General features: G+C 40.4%; 1 protein-coding gene across 1 annotated transcript in view; it reads left to right on the top strand.

Annotated features, from left to right (window-relative positions):
- Positions 1 to 10,000, top strand: part of LOC135091829 (basement membrane-specific heparan sulfate proteoglycan core protein-like) — an 87,019-nt gene that overhangs the window by 62,748 nt on the left and 14,271 nt on the right. Inside the window, exon 5 of the mRNA XM_063989829.1 lies at positions 4,573 to 4,718. Within this exon, the coding sequence (XP_063845899.1) occupies positions 4,573 to 4,718 (146 nt within the window). The remainder of the gene's footprint in view (positions 1 to 4,572; positions 4,719 to 10,000) is intronic.

Consider the following 10,000-nt stretch of genomic DNA (forward strand, 5'->3'; position numbering starts at 1 on the left):
CACTAACACATCAAACACAATCAAGATAAAACCATGCAACACAAACACACACACACACACACACACACACACACACACACACACACACACACACACACACACACACACACACACACAGGCTATTTTTCTTGTAAACGAATTATCATAGAGAGAGAAAAAAATACACAGTTTGTCAATGTCCTTATTTATCTTCCTCGCGGACCTGAGAATATTATCACTACTTTTTGCCTTCCTCCTCATACATAAACATTAAGTGAAGAAAGGAAGAAAGGAAGGAAGGAAGGAAGGAAGGGAGAAAGGCAGGAAGGGAAGGATGAGAGTGAGTCCATGTCTTCTTTCCCCTCTTCCTCCTCCTCCTCCTCATTTATTTTTTCACTATCACACATATACGAGGAATGGTGATAATGGTGATGGTGGTGGTGATAGTAGTGGTAGTAAGATCCATTCTCTCTCTCTCTCTGACACATTATCCTCTTTTTCTAATAGATAACATTAAAAAGCTAAGGTAAATGCAAGTCACGTTTAACTACCACATTCTCTCTCTCTCTCTCTCTCTCTCTCTCTCTCTCTCTCTCTAATAGCGTGTCGTGTAGGTCGTTCTGCTACTAATGACTACGACCATCTACTACTGACGAGAGAGAGAGAGAGAGAGAGAGAGAGAGAGAGAGAGAGAGAGAGAGAGAGAGAGAGAGAGAGAGAGAGAGAGAGAGAGAGAGAGAGAGAGAGAGAGAGAGAGAGAGAGAGAGAGAGAGAGAGAGAGAGAGAGAGAGAGAGAGAGAGAGGTAAGGGGAGATGGAGAGATAAAGACTGTCGTGGAATGGGGGAAGAGAGAGAGAGAGATCAGATGGATGAGGAGGAAGAGGAGGAGGAGGAGGAGGAGGAGGAGGAGGAGGAAGACACAAATACCTAGTAATCATAACCTTTAACATTTCAGTTTCTCTTGATTCTAATTCGACCTTAAAATAAAACTTTGTGCAAAATGTTATTATGCTTATTTCCTCTTCCTCTTCTTCCTCTTTCTTTGTAGTTCGTCCCCTTTCACCTTCCCTCTCTTCCTGTCGTGCAATCTCTTTCTCTCTTTCTCTCCTTGCTTCGTGCATTTGTTTATTCTCGTTTGTTTTATCCGCGTGCACGTTTCCTCTTATGTTGTAACGTCACGTGCTTTTCTGGTTTTCATTTTTTCCCATTTTGCCTTTATTAAATTCTTTTCTTCCATTTCCTGCAATATGACAACAATATGACAAAAATATGAGCGTGACAAGACGACGTTATATTTTCCAAGTCGCGTTTTCTTTCTTACTTTTTCCCCCCCAACAGAAAACGTTTGTCTCATTTCTCTCCTTGTGCGTGTTACATTTATTTAACTTCCGTAAGGTATTAATTTTTTTTTCCCCCGCAAACTACTAGTGTAATTAGCAATAAACTCCAACTTTCCTCACTTTCTCTGTTAAGCTCTTCCGTTTTTTACAATGTAGTTTGTGTTTTTTCCATTATTACTTGTAGTTTTGTTTGTTAATTTGTGTCTTCTGTTATACTGTTTGCAGACCAACACCTAAACTGGCACAATACATGATATGCGAGCAAGTCACACCACAACACCACAAAAGCACCTCAACACCATTCACAATAACACCACACAACACAAAAAAAACATATCACAATACACCGAAACACACCACAAATCGACACAACACCAGAGAAAACAACACCACAACACCACCATTAACACCACCCAGGCCAGCACCACGCCTATAAATACTTCCTAATTTCTACACCAATTCCCCCCAAAAAAGGTAACCCAGAACATTATTTGCATTAAAAAACACCACATTTCTCACGTCTTGAATATTTTTTGCCTTTAACACATTCCATTACTTCACATAGACACACGAAAACACACACACACATTTCAACTTGTCCCCAAAACACACCCACCCACCCACCCACACACACACACACACACACACACACACACACACACACACACACACACACACACAACGGCTGTCCTCTCATCTGGACATTCTAAATAAAAGTTAACAAGCACATTTCACAACAATTATTACTCTGACATATGATTTTTATCGATGTCCGCGCAGTGACATGAGAGAGAGAGAGAGAGAGAGAGAGAGAGAGAGAGAGAGAGAGAGAGAGAGAGAGAGAGAGAGAGAGAGAGAGAGAATAGTGGTCTGAATTATGTTCCCTCTCTTTCACATATCCTGTTTTGTTTTGTTTCTCATTTTCTTTGTTATTCTTTAGTATCTCCTTCCTTCTTACTTTCTCTTGTGATTATCTTGTTTTCTCTTCTTTCTTTTCTTCTTCGTTATTGCTTTTCTCCTTCTATATTGTTATCTTGCTATCTTATTTCTCTCTTCACTATTTCATCCAAAGGAGTCAAAATTTATTTTCTGATAACTCTCTCTCTCTCTCTCTCTCTCTCTCTCTCTCTCTCTCTCTCTCTCTCTCTCTCTCTCTCTCTCTCTCTCTCTCCGCTTATTTGGTGGTTTACTTTCCTCCCTTATGAGTTTCCTTCATCTCTCCTTCTCCTCCTCCTCCTCCTCCTCTCCCCCTCTTCCCTCATCTGTGTCTCTTTAATTACCTCAAATTATTCCTATTTCTCTGTTTCCTTTCCTTCCACCTCCTTTTCTCTCCATTCTTGTTTTTTTTCCTTTCATTGATGTTTTCTTCCTCTTCCTTCTCCTCTTCTTGTTTTAATTCTTGTTCTTGTTTTTGTTCTTTCTTTTTTTTTTCTTCTTATTATTTTTTTCCTTCTTGTACATGTTCCTCCTCCTCTTCCTCCTCCTGTCTTCTTCGTTCTCCTCTTTCTCCTATTCGTTTTCTCCTTCCCCTCCTCTTCTTCATATTTCTTTCTCATTCATTTTTCCCATCATCCATTTTCCTTCCCATCTTTTATTATTCGTTTCCTTCTCATAAGTGTCTTTACCATCCATCACCTCTCCCTTTTTCCTCCCCTTCCCCTTTCTTTCCTCCTTTTCCTCCTCTTCCCTTTTCTTTTTCATCTTCATCCACCACCACCACAACCACTACCACCACCACCATCTCTTCGTCTTCTTTCTCCTCTTCCTTCTCCAATTCCTCTCCCATTTTCTTCCCATCCTCTCCTTCCTAGCAGTAATTCCCTCATACATATCTTCATTCACCACCACCACCTCCTCCTCCTCCTCTTCCTCCTCCTACTGCTGCTTCTGCCTCTCAAACACGGCAGCAAGAGTCATCAAATATTCTAAGCAAAACACCGCCAGCAGGAAAGCGGCCACAAAAATGTTCCGCAGCGTCAGGAGGAAACAATCACGGTATTTTTTTCCCTCCTGTCTTGAAGTGGACAACAAGGAGCGTGAGGATTCCCGCGCCAATGTTTCCAGTCCCCGGAGAGAGAGAGAGAGAGAGAGAGAGAGAGAGAGAGAGAGAGAGAGAGAGAGAGAGAGAGAGAGAGAGAGAGAGAGAGAGAGAGAGAGAGAGAGAGAATTTGATAGTTAAACGTAGGTTGCATTTACCGTAGAGTTTTTTTGCTATTTATTGAAGAACGAGGATGACATTAAGAGAGAGAGAGAGAGAGAGAGAGAGAGAGAGAGAGAGAGAGAGAGAGAGAGAGAGAGAGAGAGAGAGAGAGAGAGAGAGAGAGAGAGAGAGAGAGAGAGAGAGAGAGAGAGAGTCAAATTAACATATGCCTCACACACACACAAAAAAAAAACTAATTTAATTTATTCATCCATTACTTTCCGTACATAAGAAAGAAAACAAACAAATTAAGCAATTAAACAAATAAAAAAAATAACACACCAATAAAATAAACAAATAAAAACAATAACCGTAATAATATTGAGTTTCTTTATATATTCACTAAGATAAACTCGCTACTTTTACCATTTAAAGCTAAAATAGACAAGTAAATCTTCCCTGTTTCCTTTACGCCTCTCTCAAGACACATTTCAAAGGGACCCAGCTGCCTGTCTCTCTCTCTTCCTCCCTCGGCTGGCTTTGAAGAGTCCATAGGGTGGGAGGGAGTGCCTTAATATTGCTGTGTTGGTATCTTCACGTGCTGTGGTGCGTGATGGAGTGTCCCACGTGGCTACACCTTCCTTTATTTTGTGTCCTGTGTCCCTTTCTGGGTTTCCTGTGTTCTTTATTTTATTCTTCTTTTGTTGTTTTTTTCTTCAGTTTTCTCTTTCCTTGTGTTATGTTTCCCTTTTCTTTCTCGTGTCTCGTATATTGTGTTCTTGTCCTGTTTAACTCTCTGATGTGTTCATGTGTCCTAGTGTCCAGTCTTGTATCTTTTTTTGTGCCTTCGCAGTGTGTCCTCGTGGTATTGCAGTGTCCCAATATTTTGCTGTGTTCAGGTGTGGCAATACCGAGCGAGTGTTGCACCCTTCCTTGTGTCATGATATTGCACACACCTGATGACTTCTAATCCTCGTCTGTCATTTATGTACAATCTCATATACTTGTGCCTTCTTACTGTCTTGTTTCCCATATTGCATTCTTATCTTGTCATCTACAACCCTTAAATATAACAAATCCATACTCGAATCCTTGTGTGTGTCCATTCTGCAGGTACCGACTGGTGCATGAAGCGGGGGACGGCTGGCAGAAGTGGCAGCTGGTGATCGGGGACGTGCAGACTCAGGACGTGGGGGACTACCGCTGCCAGGTGGACACCACGCCGCCCCTGGTGCTGGACGCGGCGCTCACTGTCACGGGTGAGTGTGTCCTTGTCCTCTCCTGTCACTTCGGTTCCACTGTCTCTTTTTATGATGTAATATTTGTTTTCTATCTCTCATTGTCTTATGTACCTCTCCAGTCTCCTTCTTTGTGATATCAGGTCCATGTTCTCTCTCTCTCTCTCTCTCTCTCTCTCTCTCTCTCTCTCTCTCTCTCTCTCTCTCTCTCTCTCTCTCTCTGAAGGATTCAACTGCATTTTCCCTTTTTCCACTTGCTTTATCCTTTCCTCTTCCTTTCCTCGATGTCCTATTTTTTCCTCCTCCTCCTCCTCCTCCTCCTCCTCTTTACGGCTTAGGGACTCAATCGCCAAAGAAGAGAAGAAAGCAAAGAGTAAGAAGAACAGGAGTTAATGGAAAGTTGTGACCTCTCTCTCTCTCTCTCTCTCTCTCTCTCTCTCTCTCTCTCTCTCTCTCTCTCTCTCTCTCTCTCTCTCAATGGCGTTCTCAAGGAGTATTTTTGGTCTTTCCTCGCCTCATTGACTTCAAGAAAAATATATATTCCAGCTTTCTTCTTTTCGATTTCAAAGGACTCAACGTTTTTCCCTTTTTTTCCCTTTTCCCTTTGACTGGCGTAGACTATTTTTTTTCCCCTATAAATTTGTCCAGTTCTGTTTTTCCTTTTTTTATGTGTTTATTATTTCTTGGTTACTCTCTTTCTCTCTCTTTTTCGTACTGTGTTATTTTTTACGTTCTCTCTCTCTCTCTCTCTCTCTCTCTCTCTCTCTCTCTCTCTCTGCTATTCTTCTTATATTTTCCTTTCTTTCTTTTCTTCTTCCTTTCTATTCTTCCTTACTTTCAATCTCTTATTCTTTTACATTTCAGTTGACTTTGCATCTCTCTCTCTCTCTCTCTCTCTCTCTCTCTCTCTCTCTCTCTCTCTCTCTCTCTCTCTCTCTCTCTCTCTCTCTCTCTCTCTCTCATAAAAATGGCGGCTAGAATTTATCTCATTAACTTCGCTCTATTTCTCTTCCTCGGTTGACAATATAAATGCTTTTGTTGGGAAAAAAGCTGTAACGAAATCATCACTTCATTCATCATCACTTTTATCTCTCTCTCTCTCTCTCTCTCTCTCTCTCTCTCTCTCTCTCTCTCTCTCTCTCTCTCTCTCTCTCTCTCTCTCTCTCTCTAACGAGGCGAGAATGGAGACACTATTTCCTCACGACTGGAGAGGAAGAGGAGAAGGAGGAGGAGGAGGAGGAAAGAAGGAAAGTGAGAAGTGGAGACCAAAAAAAGGAAGGTAGAGTGGCTATTTTGGAGGAGGAGGAGGAGGAGGAGGAGGAGGAGGAGGAGGAGGAGGAGGGCTACAGTTCTTATGGGATATTTATTTCATTGCTTTTTTAACTGTTATGGTCAGTAGGCTTGGCATGAACGAGACTACACACACACACACACACACACACACACACACACACACACACACACACACACACACACACACCAATAAGGAAAAGTGTTAATGCTAGAGAGAGAGAGAGAGAGAGAGAGAGAGAGAGAGAGAGAGAGAGAGAGAGAGAGAGAGAGAGAGAGAGAGAGAGAGAGAGAGAGAGAGAGAGAGAGAGAGAGAGAGAGAGAGAGAGAGAGAGAGAGAGAGAGAATGGAAGGTTAACTTAAAGGTAAAAGAATTAGAAAGTGAAAATGAGGAAATGTAGAGAGAGGGGGATAAAAAGGAATAAAAGAAGAAAAGACAGGAGAAAGAAGAAGAAGAAGAAGAAGAAGAAGAAGAAGAAGAAGAAGAAGAAGAAGAAGAAGAAGAAGAAGAAGAAGAAGAAGAAGAAGAAGAAGAAGAAGAAGAAGAAGAAGAAGAAGAAGAAGAAGAAGAAGAAGAAGAAGAAGAAGAAGAAGAAGAAGAAGAAGAAGAAGAAGAAGAAGAAGAAGAAGAAGAAGAAGAAGAAGAAGAAGAAGAAGAAGAAGAAGAAGAAGAAGAAGAAGAAGAAGAAGAAGAAGAAGAAGAAGAAGAAGAAGAAGAAGAAGAAGAAGAAGAAGAAGAAGAAGAAGAAGAAGAAGAAGAAGAAGAAGAAGAAGAAGAAAAGAAAGGAAAACTGAAATGAAAAACAAAATAAAAGTAAAGATGACTCCCGGTTTAGAACTTTACATTAGGTATTAAGCCGAGGAGGAGGAGGAGGAGGAGGAGGAGGAGGAGGAGGAGGAGGAGGAGGAGGAGGAGGAGGAGGAGGAGGAGGAGGAGGAAGCTTGAGGCGGTATGTGGAGTGCTTGCTAGAGTCAGACGCAATACTCGACTTTAATATTGGATGGAGGAGGAGAAGGAGGAGGAGGATGAGGAGGAGGAGGAGAAGGAGGAGGAGGAGGAGGAGGAGGAGGAGGAGGGTGTGGACAACAAGGAAGAAAACGATGACGAGGAGAGAGGGAGGTGATAAAAACAAGCAGGAGGAAGAGGAGGAGGAGGAAGAGGAGGAAGAGGAGGAAGCCTAACACAAAGAAAATGAAAAGGAAGAAAGAAAGAAGAGAAGAAGAGGACGTGAAGAAGAAAGACGAGGAGAAAGAAGAGAAGAGAAATCTACTTCGTTTGTTTGTGTTACCTGAGAGAGAGAGAGAGAGAGAGAGAGAGAGAGAGAGAGAGAGAGAGAGAGAGAGAGAGAGAGAGAGAGAGAATTATCATGCAACAGTATTTTTTCAGTAACTCTCTCTCTCTCTCTCTCTCTCTCTCTCTCTCTCTCTCTCTGTCTGTATCGTGTTTACCTGGACGTGTTTACCTGTTCCACAATTCTCTACGTTAATGAGCGTGCAAGGTAACCCAATCGTGACTTCCAATTCTCCACATCTTTTTTATTTCCTCTTTTCTCTCCACGTCACGCTGTTCAATTTCTTATTTTTATTCAATTTTCTTTCCTTTCCAGTCCTTCCCCTTTAATCCTTTCTTTCCCTTCTTCTTTCTCTTTTTGGTTCCTTCACTTTCTGTCTATTTCATTGCGTTACTGTCACCTCTGCTCATCTTTGCGTGGGTGTGACAGTGTATAGATTTCTTAGTGTTTTCGTCATTCTTTCATTTTCTAAACTATATATTCAGCCTTTTTTGTTTTATTTTTCTCCTTAGATCTCTTTTTTTTTTTTTACTAATATTTCTACCTCTTTCCATTTTTTTTTTTCACCTTTTGTGTTACTGTGACTTGGTATGTATTTCTAAATGTTTCCTTCATTCATTCATTTTTTAAACCATACCTTTTATTTATTCATATTTATTTTTTTTTAATTTTCCTGGTTAGAACTCTTTTGATTCACTAATATTTCTACAATTTTCTGTTTTTTCTATCTCTGTTGGTATGACTTGCTATATTTTTTTACTGTTTGTCCTATTCATTTCTTTGTTCTTTTATTTCATTCTCATTATTTTTTATTTATTTTTTTTTTCGGGTTAATTTCTTTTCCTTAACTATCATCTTTGGCTTGTATTATTCTCTTCACCTCTTGTGTTCTTGTATTTCAATTTCTGATCCACCTCTCTCTTTGTTCCTGGCTAGGTGTCTTCTAACGTTGAACGATCGAAATTAATTTGTCTGTTTTAAGGAATTCCAACCTTCCTCTGTCAGATACACTTCGATTCCCTCAAAAATTAAGTTGTTTGTATATTTTTGTCAAGCCACATCTTTCTCCATCTGAAATGTTTCTCTTCCTTATATTTTCAGTCATCAAAATTAATCTATTAGTTATTTTTCTCAACCCTCATCTTCCTTTATCAGATATGCTTCAATTATTATCTCCGAAATTAATCTATTTGTGTATTTTTGCCAAATCACATCTTTCCTCTTTCACATCCACCTCATTTTTTCTTAATATTATCATTGAAATAATCTATTTATGCATATGATTATTTTTGTCACCTATATTCCTTTATCTTATATGCTTCAGTTCACTCCAAAAATAAAATGTGTATATTTTTACCAGTTCACATCTTTTCTCCTTCACATCCGCCACACGTCCTCACATTTCCAAACATCAAACACGCTGTATCTCTCCTCTAAAATGAATTACCGTGTTCTTTTTATCCCTCCTTCTCTCGACCACTTTGATGCTTTTCATCAATCAAGCTGGATTGCTCTGGTCCAGTCAAGTCTATCCATCAGTCTCTCTACCTGTTCATTAAAAAGCTTGCTTGTCTGTATCTGTCCGTCCGTCCGTCCGTCCGTCCGTCTCGCTTCCTCATGACAAGTTTGCAAATTCGTCAAGAGTTGTATGACGGTCCAGTTTTGGCCGCAAAGTTCCCGAGTTTTTGTTTTGTCCGTGTTTGCAAGAGTGAGTGTTGATTGATTTTAAAGCCTCTCTCTCTCTCTCTCTCTCTCTCTCTCTCTCTCTCTCTCTCTCTCTCTCTCTCTCTCTCTCTCTCTCTCTCTCTCTCTCTCTCTCTCTCTCTCTTAAAAAATAATATTAAACACTCTACGGTAAATAAAACCCCACGTTTGCTATAAAATGCTCTCTCTCTCTCTCTCTCTCTCTCTCTCTCTCTCTCTCTCTGTGTGTGTGTGTGTGTGTGTGTGTGTGTGTGTGTGTAGCAGCGTCATACAAGTGGCCCCCTAGCCAGGCCCGGAGTGGACACACGAGTCAGCACAATGCAAACCTTTCCATTGCTTCTGCTGTCACTATGCAAACTGCGCTCATTCTATCTGCTGTCACCATTCGGACACACTGCGCACTATGTCCTCACTGCACACCCAAAAAATTAAAGAGATTCTATACATTATTTTTTTACTTTCCTTAACTTCTTTCACCATTCTTCTATCACATCATTACTTTTTTTCCCATTGAGTCAGTTATTTTTTCTTTATTTTTTCGTACTTTTTTTTCGTTTCACACCTTTTCATTAATATAAGGCATAGTTATTTATTTTTCCCTTGGCGTATACTATAACTCTATTTTTCGTTCGTGTAATCCTTAGAATCACAAAATTGCTGTTACTTTTTTCCTCTGCTTCGTTTTTTCTCGTTATGATACCCAAGTTTCAATTGTTATCTATTGCCACACTAACCTGCACTGCCTTCGTTCGTTCCGCTCACAATACGAACTTCCACCAACACTCAGAACATATTCAGCTCCCTTAATCATCACTTAACAAAGAAGGTTTCCTCGGGATAATTAAAACTTTCACGAGTTGTTTCCATCCTACAGAAAAAAAAGGCACCAGGAGGAGAAAGTCTGGACAGGCAAGAAGTACATCAATTTTTCTTTCCCTTGACAAGTGAAATTGAAAACGGAGTAGTTGCAGAAACTTGTTCCATCGGCGAATTACAAAACGAGAAATGGGACTGCAC

The sequence above is a fragment of the Scylla paramamosain genome, chromosome 38 (assembly GCF_035594125.1).
Source record: "Scylla paramamosain isolate STU-SP2022 chromosome 38, ASM3559412v1, whole genome shotgun sequence".
Lineage (NCBI taxonomy): Eukaryota > Metazoa > Arthropoda > Malacostraca > Decapoda > Portunidae > Scylla > Scylla paramamosain.